The sequence below is a fragment of the Passer domesticus genome, chromosome 3, assembly GCF_036417665.1.
Source record: "Passer domesticus isolate bPasDom1 chromosome 3, bPasDom1.hap1, whole genome shotgun sequence".
Lineage (NCBI taxonomy): Eukaryota > Metazoa > Chordata > Aves > Passeriformes > Passeridae > Passer > Passer domesticus.
The window spans coordinates 46,033,483-46,047,189 of record NC_087476.1 but is presented as its reverse complement, the minus strand read 5'-3'; the positions used below and the strand labels follow the sequence as shown (position 1 = coordinate 46,047,189).

General features: G+C 46.3%; 1 protein-coding gene across 5 annotated transcripts in view; it reads left to right on the top strand.

The window, feature by feature from the left end:
• METTL24 (methyltransferase like 24) overlaps positions 1-7,953 on the top strand; it is a 45,275-nt gene extending 37,322 nt beyond the window's left edge. For all 5 annotated transcript variants that reach the window (XM_064412915.1, XM_064412917.1, XM_064412916.1 and 2 more), the window contains one exon: positions 6,462-7,953. In XM_064412915.1, coding sequence (XP_064268985.1) covers positions 6,462-6,776 — 315 coding nt within the window. In that variant the 3' untranslated portion in view covers positions 6,777-7,953. The remainder of the gene's footprint in view (positions 1-6,461) is intronic.
• Positions 7,954-13,707: the final 5,754 nt, after the last annotated feature.

Sequence of the window (13,707 nt, the reverse complement as noted above, 5' to 3'; positions counted from 1 at the left end):
CCCCTTTGTTGGGGGTGGGCAGCAGGACATCTCCTGCAGGATTAGCTGGCTGAATGCGCGTTTTGCAAAGCGGCTCCTGCGCTCAGCCAGGGCTGCACACAGAGCGGCTGTGCTTCCAGCTCGGCTGCTGCAGGAGTGCATGCAGTGTTTTCAATGTCTGTTTGCAGCATAGGCATTGGCAAGCAGAGATTTTGCAGCTGGTCAGGCTGTTAATTTATTTAAAGTCAGGGTTTCTGCAGATTGTTTATGGGATTTTTCCTACTTGGACAATCTAGACATTGGATGGAAGGACCAGGCGAGGGGTCCGGGTTGTTTTCATCTTTCAGCATACAGCAGGAGAGTCATGCAAAGTGGAAAAGGTAGCAGGGTGCAAATGGGAGCTGGAGCACAGTGTTACTGAGCAGAGGTGCACATTTGTGAGCTGCTGCTACTCAGAGCAGATGAGGAGATCACTGTTTGAGGGCTTATGTCCTCATGGTGACTTTTCACCATTTCCTCTGAGGAAGCATCACTTTGAGTCTTCAGCTAGTGGTGAGGTTCCTGTTGCCTGCTGTGGAGACAGGTCTCAGTTTAAAGAAAGGGGAACAAAGATCTTTGATGCTCAGCTTGTCTTGTGAGGGGAAGGTCTTCTCCCTCAGCCACGTCCCTGTGCAGTATGTGCCTGCTCTATGCAGAGGGTTTGTAGAACCTATTCTCTGGGTCACTGTACAGGAACCTTGGATTTGCTGGGTAGCAAGCTAGACAAGATGTCTGGCTTTAAAATCATTTTAGTGTAGAGCTAGCTAAACCCATCAAACATTTCTGAAAATCAATTCTGGCTTGGGGATCTGTATTATTGTATGACAGGAAGATGATTAACAAGTGACCTGCTGTCTCTGACTAGTCCAGTGTCCAGCACAAAATAGGAAAGATGCTAAGAACTGGTGCCATGACAAACGATGTTTGTGGTGACAGAAGGCTACAGGTGAAAATCTGTGACCTCCTGACCAAATGCAGCCAGGGAGAAAGGATTTCAGGCCATGCTGATCTTGTAAATCATCTGGGGGGTGTTTGTCCAAAGATTATGTTGTCCATTGATAAAGTGTCATTAAAAGAAGCCTTTTGCCAGCTAAAAGGTCTTTTCTTCTCTGCCTGTCCACTGGAGTAAGAGGCATTGCTTAACTGGTCCAATTGACTGGACTGGACAGAGTCTATGTATCTTTTATTCTGTAATGGGTCCTCAGAGAGAAATTGCTTCCAGATGGAGAGAGTATATGGGAAATATCTTGGCATCAGAGACCAAGGGAAGAGCTGGACAATTAAAATGTCAGGTTGCCCCCAGACTTGGGCTCTGAGGCTATGGGAAGGAAACACTTGGGGTAGCAGCATGGATCTATCCTAGGAATCTCTCCCCCCATGGGAGTGCAAGGGCAAGGGCAAAGTGCTTGTGGTGCTCCTGAGCACGCAGCTGAGATTGATGCCTCCTGTGTGTGCTGGATGGGCTTTCTGGGTGGGTGCATTTGTCTGGGGCCATTACCTGCATCTGGCAAGCTGTTGCTGTACTGGTAGTTGGCTGTGAGAAAGTTAAATAAGTTTTTTTACATATTATTTTGAAACATTTTCTCTGATTTAAGTCGTAAACATAGCATTACTTAATATCCTGCTCCTGCTGTGTAATGGGTTCATGGAAGTACATCACCAGAGCTGGGAGAACAGACTGTCACTTGTGAGGCTGTGGAGAATCAGTGGTGAGAGCAGAGGTACAGAGCTTGCCTGCACTCACTGCAGGTTTTCTGTTTCAGTGATGTGGATATTGTATGAGTAACTTCAACTGGACAGTTGCCCTTTACTGTAAAAAAAGACCAAAGACCCTGTAAGCACCCAACTGCACAAATCAGCTTTGTGACTTTGATGCCTTAAGCAGATTCTTGAAGACATGCCCGATATGCCACACTGGGAGTGTATAATCTCAAATGACACTTTTGTTCCAGAGCCAGTTTGAGACTGGCTGCACAGACCACCAAGAGAGGTGTAAATGTGAGCAGGAAGGAAGGGGAGTAATTTAAAAGAGAAGAGCTGCAGGTTGGAGCTGTACATCACTGTGCAGTGGTGATTGACTTTTCTCCTGATTTCAGCCCTCGTGTTGCTCTGGCCAGGCCCCCAGCAGTCCTGTCTCCCCAGCGGATGGCTGAGAGAGAGGCAGGATGTTTCCCCCTCCCACTGCTCACAGGGAGCATGGGAAGAGACAGTCACAAGCTGCTGGGAGCATAATTTGCTGTTAGGCTCTGTGGCATCCTGGCTGCCATCAGTTACAGCCTTCACTTAGAATAAAAGGGGATGAAAGGGACTTTACATCCAAGCCATCTCCTGCTGGTGAGCATGGGCTGTGGATGTATTTTGAGAGGAAAGAAAATGAGGGAAGTATCATGCTGAAAAATCTGCATGTGGGAAAAGGATAAGAGGGAAGTTACAGTTAAACAAAACACACCCAAGCACCTGCTGTTACCTGCAAAGACATGCTATCAAAATGTAAATTAAACAACTTTTTCTAAAGTTTTGTTTTCTGAGAATAGAGAATTGTCCTTAGGAACAGAGGGGGAAAACTGATGCACAGGCCAGCAGACTTTTTCTTGCTGTACAGCTGATGTCAAAATGGTAGCCTGGTATCACAGGGAGCCAGAGCAGAGGAATATTTTTCTCTCACACTGTGGGAGCAGCCCTGCAGTTCAGGAGGCTGAGGAGGTTCTGAGCTCTGTCCCTGTGCCTGAAAGCTGTAGCCAGCTCTCCTCTCCTTCCTCCCAAGCTTGCACTGCAGACCTGCTCCCACAGAACTGGAGGGATCCTCTGTACCTGACCTGCATTTGCTGGTTTTGCCTTTCCTGGCTTCCACTTCCACATGCTGAGCTCATGCTGGAAGTAATACAGCTAAATTGCTTCCTCCAGCTACTCACTCTCAATTGACTGTTCTCCATGGGGAGCTTTAAATGATGCCCACGGGGCAGCACAGAGCCTGCAATCCCCGTTAACCCTGCTATTTCAAAAGCGGTCAAGGTGAACAGAGCTCACATCTCTGCTTTAGGAAATGATGCACACTTGTAACAAGTCATTACCCTAAAAAGAAGAAATGAGCCTTCATATAGTGTATGTTGACCTTCACTAAGTAAAACACAATTTTTCAGCTGTTTTATATGCTTGGTTGTGCAGGAGCATGCCCCCCCCCCCCCATTTTTTTCCCTCCAAGTGTAAGTGGTACCATGCTGCAGTGCTTTTTCAAGGGAGCTAAACTGAGAGAACATTCTAAAATCCACATTTTTTACTTTTCTGTGATAACCTAGTTAGTTCATGGAGGATAAGAGGATTTGTGGAAGATAAGAGGAACCAGTCTTTGTAACTGCTTCAAACTCACTGCCATACTTTACCTTCAGGCACTGTTGATCTTTGCCCTCCAGGATTTATTCACAGCAGCAGACTCCAGCTGTGCTCCCGGGCAAATTAGAGCTCTGAATTTATAGATTTGTCCACTAATCCTTTCACTGGCACTTTGGATCAAGGCAACTGGAAGGTGATAGTGCATTTCTTATCAGTAGTGTGCTGCTTATCACCTATGGTAAATATCTCCTGAGCTGTCTAATCATCACAAAACGTGCATTTGGTGTTAGCAGGATGCTTGCAATTTGCTCAGATATGCCTAAACATAGCTGTTCTGCCATTCATTTTACACTATCCATGGCATGCAATGGAAACTCTGGGCAGAGGGACACCTTGCCTGGAAGGCAGTCACAAAAGTTGGTGGGTTGAGACAGGTTCCTTTCCCCCTCCAGGTTTCTGAGCAGTGCAGGGCACTAAGAGCCACAAAGAGCCTCTGGTTTGTGTATGCAGCACTTCTCCACTAGCCTTGTGATTGTTTCCTGGTCATTTCATTATGTGTTCAAGCTGTTATTGTGGTAACTCATTTTCTCCTACTGAAACACTGGTTACCAGCCACTTTTCAGATCAGTTTTGCAAATACAGCACAAAGCACGCAGAGTGCCTGCTGAGCAGCCAGAGCAGCAGTTAGTGTCACCAGAGAAAAACAAACAAACCTGAAGGACTGGAAACATTACCATGGGAAAAAAGATGTCCCACTGATGCCATAAAGTAAGAGCATGGGAAAACAAAACCAAATGCCTAGAAACATTTCTTCCCTTATCCCTCCACCCCCTCCCCCCAAGAAAAAAAAGAGAGTTTGAATGATTTGTCTGCTTTCAAAGTTACATAAGTCTCCCAGAGATAAAAATCTGTGGTTTCTTAAGTGTGGCCGTGTGGTCCTGTGGCAATTGCACACATGTGGAACCAACTGCCTGCAAAACTGCGTTACAGGTAGAGATATGAGTTGGTATTTGCAAAATAAATAACCAATTTAAATGTATGAAGGAAAACAAGTGGGCTCACCCACCAGCTGAAATGTCATGAGCTGCATCATTTAAATTCAGCCTCCCCTTGAACCCAAAGGAGCGCTGTGTTCAACTCTTTCACTGACCCGCGGATGGACAGACTGACAGGCTCTTTGTTAGAGAGGCAAGTTAGGAAATACCAGAGCTAAGGTTGTCTGTGCAACCTTCCTTTCTGCTCCCCATGCGCACATACTACAATATGGGCTTTAATTCCACAATCCCTTGGTCATTTTCCACTGGCCCCCTGCCTCCTACAGAATGAAGGAGGCACAATGCCTTCTTAATGAGCAGACAAGCGGTGGCTTGGCTTATTAAGATTCACTCTGTGACCATGGACCTCATTCAAGTCCTGCTCTGAAAATGTGGTGTTTTGTTTCCAGCTGGTTTCCAGCTTGTTCCATGTGAATCTCACAGCCCTTCATGTGCTCAACCCTTGTTTTATAGATGGAGACCAGAATGGGCAAGTGTCCAGCACTAGAGGATTCCTAGAGATTCCTGCCATGCCATGCCCATCCATGGTGCTGGGGCACAGCCCCTGAGGAGGGCTGAGTGGCTGTGAGCTCTGCACCCCAGCACCTCAGCCCCTGGCATCCCCAGCCAGCTGTCCAAGGCACAAGGGAAGGTAGATGTGGCCACCCCTTGCCACAGCCCTGTGGTTCCTTGGCCATGGCCCATGCAAAGCACAGCTCTGGTTGTATGGAGATGTGCTCACAGCACAACCCCTGCCCTGTGCCCGGAGCAGAGGGGTCTGTGAGCCCCACAGAGGGGGCATGGCATGCATGACACCAGCCAGCTGCCCTGGGATGGGGCAACTTGGGAGAAAAGTTGCCTTGGAAGTGCTTTTACAATACCTGCCCAAATTTCTTTCCTATACCCACACAAGTGCTCTTTTTGATTCTGCCACAAGTGGTTAAGGTAGACTGCTAGAGAGAATCTGGGAGTTTTTTTGATTTTTGGGTTTTTCTTGTTTTTGGTTTTTTTGTGGTTTGAGTTTTTTGGGGGTTTTCTTTTTTCTTTTTTTTTTTTTTTTTTTAGGAATTCTTGACTAAATAAAGTCGTCAGATTTTCACTTCAAACCCATCTTGAGTGTGAGCAGATGGGCAGAAGCATCAGCTCAGGTGGAACTGGCACAGGCAAACCCTGCTCTCACAGTGGAAGACTTTCCCCTGCTGGGCTCTGGAAAACAAGCTGAGCTCTGCACTGTGTGACCACTGCTGCACTGTGGTCATTGTTTTCTACCAGGTGTGAAATGGTGATGAAATGCTCTTTTTATGTTAAAGCATCAGCTCACCTCCCCCAGCTAATCTCCAAACAAAGTCAACCCGCAATTGTGTCGGGCTATGAGAAGATGGATTCCTGAATATCTCACTACAAAATTAAATAATGGTCTAAAACCAGAACACTTTTCTATTAGATCTGTTATTCCTTTCAAACACCTTCACATCTTCTTTTCTGCTATGCCTTTTCCTTTGGAGGAGCTGCCCTTAAAATCCTGAAGACTCTTTGCATAGTTATCCTTTGTTTTGGTTCTCCTCTTTCAGCATCTGTAGGGATGCCTGGAAAAGCTTCAGCCAGCAGCTTGGCCAAGGGCAGCTGGTCACCTAAGCTGCTCACAGCATTCATTTTTTACTTTGGTCTTCTCTTGCATTTGTGTGATGCACGTAGCATATGGCTCATGAGCACCCCACTCAGCTTTGGTGCAGGTAATCCTTGTGAGCGGGTGTGGGTCTGTTGTTTGGTTCTGTTTCTTTTTTTCATAGCTGTGATGCCACCCAAGAATTGTGAAGGAACCAGTAACATGCTTTGGTTATAGGAGGCATTTGGAATATGCAGCTTTTCAACCCTGAGTTGGAGGCAGGAGGAGAAGGGCTGTGAACAGTCAAGTGTGAAACCCCGTGTACTGCCTGTGTTAGTCCTCTGAGACTTTTTGATTTATTTTTTAATACAAAATGAATATCTGTGTATTGAAGAATGGCTAACCCTGGCCTCAGATGTAACTATAACTGCAAAGTTTCTCATTTTCACATAGAAATGGTGCTTCTGTTGCAGATCGATGTCCTCAAGGCAGACGTGGAGAGTGCTGAGTGGAAAATTTTGGAAAACCTGATCCTGGAAGATGTTGTTGAGCAGATAGGACAGCTGGTCTTTGAGGTGCACATCCACTGGCCGGGGTTTGAGGTCAGTGGCAATGACAGCACCGTGGTGCGGTACTGGTACAGCCTGCTCCGAGAACTGGAGCTGAAGGACTTCAGGCTTTTCCACACCTACAAAGACTTATCAAAACCACAGATGTTTCTGAAAAAGGAAGCCTTCAACGCCAGTAGCTGTTACACACTGAGCTGGGTAAATACAAGATGGAAATAGCAGAAAGGAATTTATGATGTGTGATTGCGAGCCATCTGGCCCCATAGTGTTACTGAAGAGGATTTTGGTGTCACTGGCTAAAGTTGCTAAATATGCACGCAGTGACTGCTAACAAAATGAACTGGCTTTTATATTTATATGTTGTGAAAAGAACTGGCACTAGGAGAAGATACATGGTGCAGATTTGTATAGCAATATATTTGCCAGTGGGTACATTGTCCCAGAGGACAGAGGTTTCTGTAAAGCTCTGTCTGGGGGAGCTAAGAGCATGGCTTTTCCAGGCTGCCCCCTGCCTGAGCATGCCAGCCAGGAGGGCATCCCTCTGGGGCTGCCCCGGGAAGCTCTGCTGGCTAAGCTGGACCAAACTTTGGGCAGGACAGTGCTTGTGATGAGGTGTCTTTTTAAGAAAGTGTCGAGTGTTACTTTTCTGTAAAGTGATTATCTTTGATTTGCAACTTTTTTACTTTGGCCTTGTTTCCTATGGAACAAACTTTAGGCAAGAACAATATGTTCTTGAGCCCACTGGCAAATTTCAGCTGAATTTGGCAGAGACAGAAATCACCACCAAACAAAGTCCCTACCTATTTCTTTGAGCAGCTTCTTTTTTAACCTAGTCTGGCTGCAGAAAGTGACTTCAACACTTCTGAAATGGGAGACAGTGGGACAGAGTCACTCAGCTGCTGGATAAGCTGCTGCCAGTGCTCCCCTTCCTCATCCACAAGAGCCTTCAGCCACAGAAGACAGGGCTTCTCTAGTTCATCTGCTCAAAGAACAGCTTGATTGAAATTACTCATGCAATGGCTGCAGCAAGTGGTTTTTGATCTAGTGAGATAGATGTAAGAGACAAAAATACAACCTGGGCTTTTTTGTTTGTTTTGGGGTTTAATTGAACATTTCCTGGTGCCTTTTCCAGTGCTGTGCCTCACCACCTTGCCTCTCCCTGGCATAAGGAGGCCAGACCCTGGATCTGTACTGATGCTGGTAGAGGTGGCAGCCCAAGCAGGTGCCCTGGACTGCAGCTGTGCTGGGGCTCTGCTGGAATGTGGATTGTCTGCAGTGCCCCGGGAGCCTTTGACATTCCCCAGAGAGCTAAAAAATATATAGCAGGTTGGATTTTTCTTATCTTTAGATGAATTTTGACATTAAACTTTTCATTAAAATACAAGATGTCACTTCATGACTTTGGTATGTGGACTTTTTAACTGCCTTTGGTTTCTGACTTCTCCAAGTCTACAGCTTCCTCAAGGGAGGTGGTGGAGGGGGAGATGCTGATCTCCTCTCTCCAGTGACCAGTGACAGGACATGAAAAAATGGAATGGGGAAGTTCAGATGGGTTATGAGGAAAAGGTTCTTTACCCAGAAGGTGGTCAGTCACTGGAACAGGCTTCCCAGGGAAGTGGTCATGGCACCAAGCCTGTCAGAGTTCAGACAATCTCTCCATGACTCTCTTATTTAGTTTTAGGTCCTGCGAGGAGCAATGAGTTGGTCTTGATCATCCTTACTGGGTCCCTTCCAACCTGAGATGTTGTATGATTCTATAAAATAGCTCCTGTTTCTGCTCCTGCACATCCCACCCGGAGCAGGGCTTTGCAGACACCCAGGGCAGGGCACTGAGGGTGCCCACCATGTCCTCAGCCCTGCATCAAAACCAAGATGACCTGATGCAGATGTGTAGAATTCCCCATGTCCAAGATGTTGGGCACAGCACTTTCCTCAGGGTTGAGCTACCTATTTCCATCCCTGAACCTGTAATGCACAATCCAAGAGATCCACAACCTCTGAAAAATGAGTAAGAAATGCCTTCTTTGTGCCAGCCAGCCTTGCTACAACCCTCATACATTAAGTACTGAAGTTGTTTAACGATGCAGAGCCATGAGGAGATTAATCAAAATGCAAGAGGCTGCCAGGACTTCCTAAACTAATATCTGGTGTGTTGCAGTGGCCACGCTCAGTGCACTGCAGAATGGCTCAGCTCCCATTTTTCAAATAACGGGGTGGCAGAAGTCCAGCTGCAAGTCCTGATTTATTAATGAAGTATAAAAATATGGGTTCTAGCACTGTGCAGGTTTTTCCTCCTAACTAGAGTAAGTAGCCTAGCAGCTTATTATCATTTGTTTAAGAAACCAGTAGATAGAGGTTAAAAAATAAATTACATGACCTCTCTCAGATGTTAAAATTCAAAACAGAAGCACATCTTCCATCATTTATTTCCCTGAAGTAATATGGTGATATGCAAATTACAGAAGTGGAGTAGAGGTCCAGCCTGGTTCTTTGGTTATAAGGTAGTTTAATAAACCCTCAGGTAATCTCTTGCTTGGGATTGCCAGGTAGTGTCAGAAACACTTCAGGCTACAGCAAATACATCTTTGGCAAAAAAGATTCCAATAACCATGGTAATTTTAAAGAAAACCTTATCTCTAATACAGGGTAGATAAAAGCCATTTATCATTCTGGAGGTAGTTATGTGATATTATAGGAGAAAATGAACAGTGCTTATTTAATGCACTTTCTGCTTTTCTACTTCACATCTCTTAGAGCAGAGTTACAGCCTTCCTTTCTGAGGTCTTGATTTTTGCCCTTACCCCTTCTCTTTTATTGATCTCTCTTACCTAAAGGACAGACCTTTAAATGAATTCAGTTCCTGTCTCCTGATGCCTGAGCTGCTGGATACGTGCCCAGGGACACAAGCCAGTGCTGGCTGACTGCTGCAGGGACAGGCTGGTGCTGAGGGATGTTGTGTGGGGTCTGTGTCTACCCACTGCCATACCCAGGCACAATTGCCCCTGACCTGCTCAGAGATCATCTCCATCAGTAACCACATGCCAGTGTTGCACTCCACAACTCTTCCCAGGTCACACCTGCACAGAAATCACCACAGCTTCCCCCTTCTTCAAGGGCTGGGTACAGAGAACACCATCAAACCAGTGTGGACAGGGCATTCTGCCCTTGTAGCCACGGCCTGGAGGCTGGGAACTGCATGGCCATGGAGGAAGTCAGACTCAGCCCCAGATCTGCTCAGCACCACCATTACAGGTATTGCCCAGTTCTGCTGTCCTCCTGTTCTCCTGGCCTGCTGTCCCCAGGTGCACTGGACATCTCCCCACCCTCCCTGCAGGCATGAGTATCAGTTCTCCAAAGTAACCAGTCCACTGCTTCCAGCCCAGGAGCCTCCTTCCTGCCCGATCCTCAGGCCACTCATGGAGGCCACAGCCAGTGCCAACCCCTCCTAACAAAGACACGATGACAGGTCTTGTTCCTGATGTGGAGCCATTATTGCATCAGTTGGACAACTCCACCAGGAAAAGTTTTATGTTGGTCTAAAGTGGATTCTTGCAGAGACGACCCAGGGGTAGGGGCAATTCTACCTGCACAAATCCTTTTGTGGGGGTGAGGGCATTTCTCTTTCAGACAGGCTCACAGTGATTTATAAACCACACACATTTGTGAATCAGAACTTACAGGTGCTGTCCATAACCTGGTGAAAATGAAGAGAACCAACAGATGTGAATCCCCTCAAACCATCCCAGCTGATACTGCAACATGGGTTTTCCATGGCGAGCCCATGGCAGCACAGAGGGGAATTTGTTAGAACACTAATACACTCCTCCAGGAAAACTGGGTCCTTTCTGAATGTCACATTGGCTTCCTTGGAGGTTCCAAAATTTGCCTAAACAGAGGTCTGACCTCCTGCTGCACTCCAAAACCTGTCATTTATTGCAGGTACTTCTGGCCCCAGGCTTTGATCTCATTGTGACTTGTGAAAGGTTGTTCTTCGAGCGCCTCTCAACTGTGAAAGAACAAAGAAAGCGTAAAGGGAACATATGTCTGGCCTTCCTTGGCAGATGCCAAGAAGACATATCACCCAGTAGCACACCTGAAGAAATGGTACTCATTCTCTCTGGTGAATAATTCAACAGCTGAGACCATCTGGTTCATTACAAAACTTTGATTTCATGAGCTTCATTAGCCGCTCCCTTGTCCTTGACAGGATACTCAGGGTTATTCAGTAGGAAATCACTCTTGATTTTTTTCCTGCTTGTTAACACAATGTGACATTTAATTGCACTCAGTAGAGACCTGGTTTAGTGGCAGTGGAAGTTCAGAGCTGACCTACATTCAGAGACATATTTATACCTGCCCCCCTCCACTGGCTTTCGGGGGCAGCATCTGCAGAGCAAGCCTGGCCCTTGAAGGGAACCACCTGCAGTAATGAATGGATCTCTGCCCTTAAAGAGAAGTCCCTGTTCACAGTGCAGTTTGACCTCATGGGAGGAGTTTTACCTGCTTCAGAAGGAGACCTTTGCAGAGACAGCCTATGTTACATCCCTTATCCCAACAGGCAGCACCTTGCACAGGGAGAGCAGGAGCCCGCTGTGCACTGCCTGGAAGGGATGACTCAAGTGTGAACACCAGTGCCACGTCCCTGCCCTTTTTGGTGGATTACCAACATAGATCTTTGAGTTTAAGCAGTTTTCTGAAGGAAAGTGCAGTGGTATACACAGTACAAAACTTCTGCAAGTAATGAAAATGCTCCAGTGTCTTAACCGGTATTTCCCCCCCTCTATATTTGAAATTCCATTTCTGAATCAATCAAAACCAATGTGAATCCCACCCTAGCATCCATCTGCAGATATCTACAGTGGAGCCACCACCCAGGGTGCCACTGCCCTTGCAGGGAGGAGGGGGCAGCTTCCTGACTGGTGTCAGATCTCTGAGGCAGCAGCAGCAGCAGCTGTGCCCTAAGAGGACCTGTGTCTCTCCACTGGTGTCTCTCCACCAACACCAGCCAGGAGCAGCCAAGACACAGGGACTAGGACTTCACCAGACAACCCCACACTGACCTCTCAAACTGACTTGCCAGGCAGGAGAGGCCCTTCCAACTTCTTTATGAAAGAAAAATTGCTCCAAGAAACAGGAGAATCCAGGATCTGAAGAAGTATTCCCTGATGTTATTCCACTTCTTTAATATTGGAGGAATAATGACTAAACAAAACCCACTTGTCCTGCTGCCCCAAGGTACTCCCAAAGCATCAGCATGAGGGCAGAGAAAGGAGCTTGCAGCAGGGAAGCTCTTCTGACAAAACTGAGCAAGGTTTTGGAAACTCCAGGGAATGGGCCTTCCTTCTTTTTCCTGTAGATGTCTGGCCTGACAAATTATTTCAGAGTCTGAGTTTCCTTTTTATCTCCGAGGAATACTGGAAGGGATTATTGTTTGAGAGAGAACATGAGGAAAAGCTGAAAGAGCAAGACTGTATGGGGATGCCAAAGCAAAATATGAACAACGGCCCTGAGCAAAGGCCTGGGGATGCCTAGGGAAATCAGCCTGGAATAAGCTAAGGTGGGAGGTAAAATTGTTACAACTCTTCTAGGACAGGGCATTTTTTTTCCCCTCTTAATATCGTTTTGCAAGAGTTTAAACTCCACCAAAAAAAAAAAAAAAATTACACAATTAAAGAGTTTAGCTGAGGAATAGGAGTGAGACACCAACTGTGGGCCAATTATGCTGGGAGAGTGGGGAAGATTTGCAGCTCCCAGAACTATGTCTGGGCAGCTGTCAGTGATCTTGAAGCTCCATAAAGTTCCTATTACTCAAATGACTCCCCAGAGGATTTGTGTTGCTGTCTTCCTTTCCCAAACCAGAGAAGCAGGCTCAGTTAGCCTTGACATCTTCCAGATTACCCAAAAAACACCAAGGCCTAATGAGAACCTCTTACTCTATTGACCAACACAGCAATGTTTCATTTGATCAGTCCCCCAGCAGTGTGAAGCACGGCAGGGAAAAAGGAGGCTCAGAAAGGCTCGGTGCATTTACCACATTTTAAATATTCTATCAGACAAGATAACAAACAGGTCTGAGGACAAACTTCCAGTGTGCCTGGTGAATTTACAGGTCCATGGTCCGCTGAAAGTTATTGCAGCTTGTTTCTGAAAGCCTTAAATTCTGCAAGCAGCTTCTGTAAACATAACCCTGCCACAAGTAGTTTTCTCTGAGTGCTGCAAGACAGCCGTGGTGTCTGTTTTGCTTATCAGCAAACCTAACAGCAAAGACATATTTTCCTGCAAAATACGAGGCTTAAAATTTTGAGTGTATGCTAGTTAAGTCCACCTACAGTAACAAGTCCCTTAAGTAGTCTCCAGAGGAACAACCTTCCTGGCAACTGATTTTTTCTGGTGTATAGGCTGTACTGTTTATAAAGCCCTCCAAGCAAAACTGCCCTCCCTCCTCCGCTCTCCGCGTGTTCCCCCCCGTGCTGGCTGCTTGTCATATGGAGCCTTCCTAGCAAATGGGAGCAGGATTTTGTAATAACCAGCTGGTAGAAAGAAGTACATCGTGTTACTGGGCTGCTGGAGCTGCAAGGCTCTCTGTTTAAATCAGCTGTTAAAGACCACAGAGTTAAACAGTGTATGGAACATCTGCCTGCTGCTAAAAATCGGATTTTTACAAGACAAACTTGGACTTTTCTGGATGCACAGTAATTTTGATGTTTGTTCTTTGTAATGAGGGCAAAGACTGAGCAGCCCCATCTTACTGGGGACAATTATAAACTCTGAGCAAGACAGATGCCAAGACCATCTGCTTCAAGACAGCCAGCCTCCTTACCAGCAAGATGCACGAGGATATGTGGGCTATCTCCCCCTCTTGAATATGAAAAAAGTCCAAGAAAAAGCTGACAAAAGGTGAAAGGAACTATCAATTTTCCCAGACAGAACTCCAAGAATGATGGATGGTTGACTGACCTGCAAAACTTCTGCTGTAAAAGCAATCAGTATTAATAAAAGCAGCAACATATTGGCATGTCATTTCTGAAATCTGCAGGTGCACGATCAAGGGGAAGAAAATAACGATGCTGTGATGGCAGCCCTGCAGTCCAGCTTTGCTGTGTTCCTCCCTGGCAGTGCCACACACTCTCTTCCAGCCCTCCCGAGATTC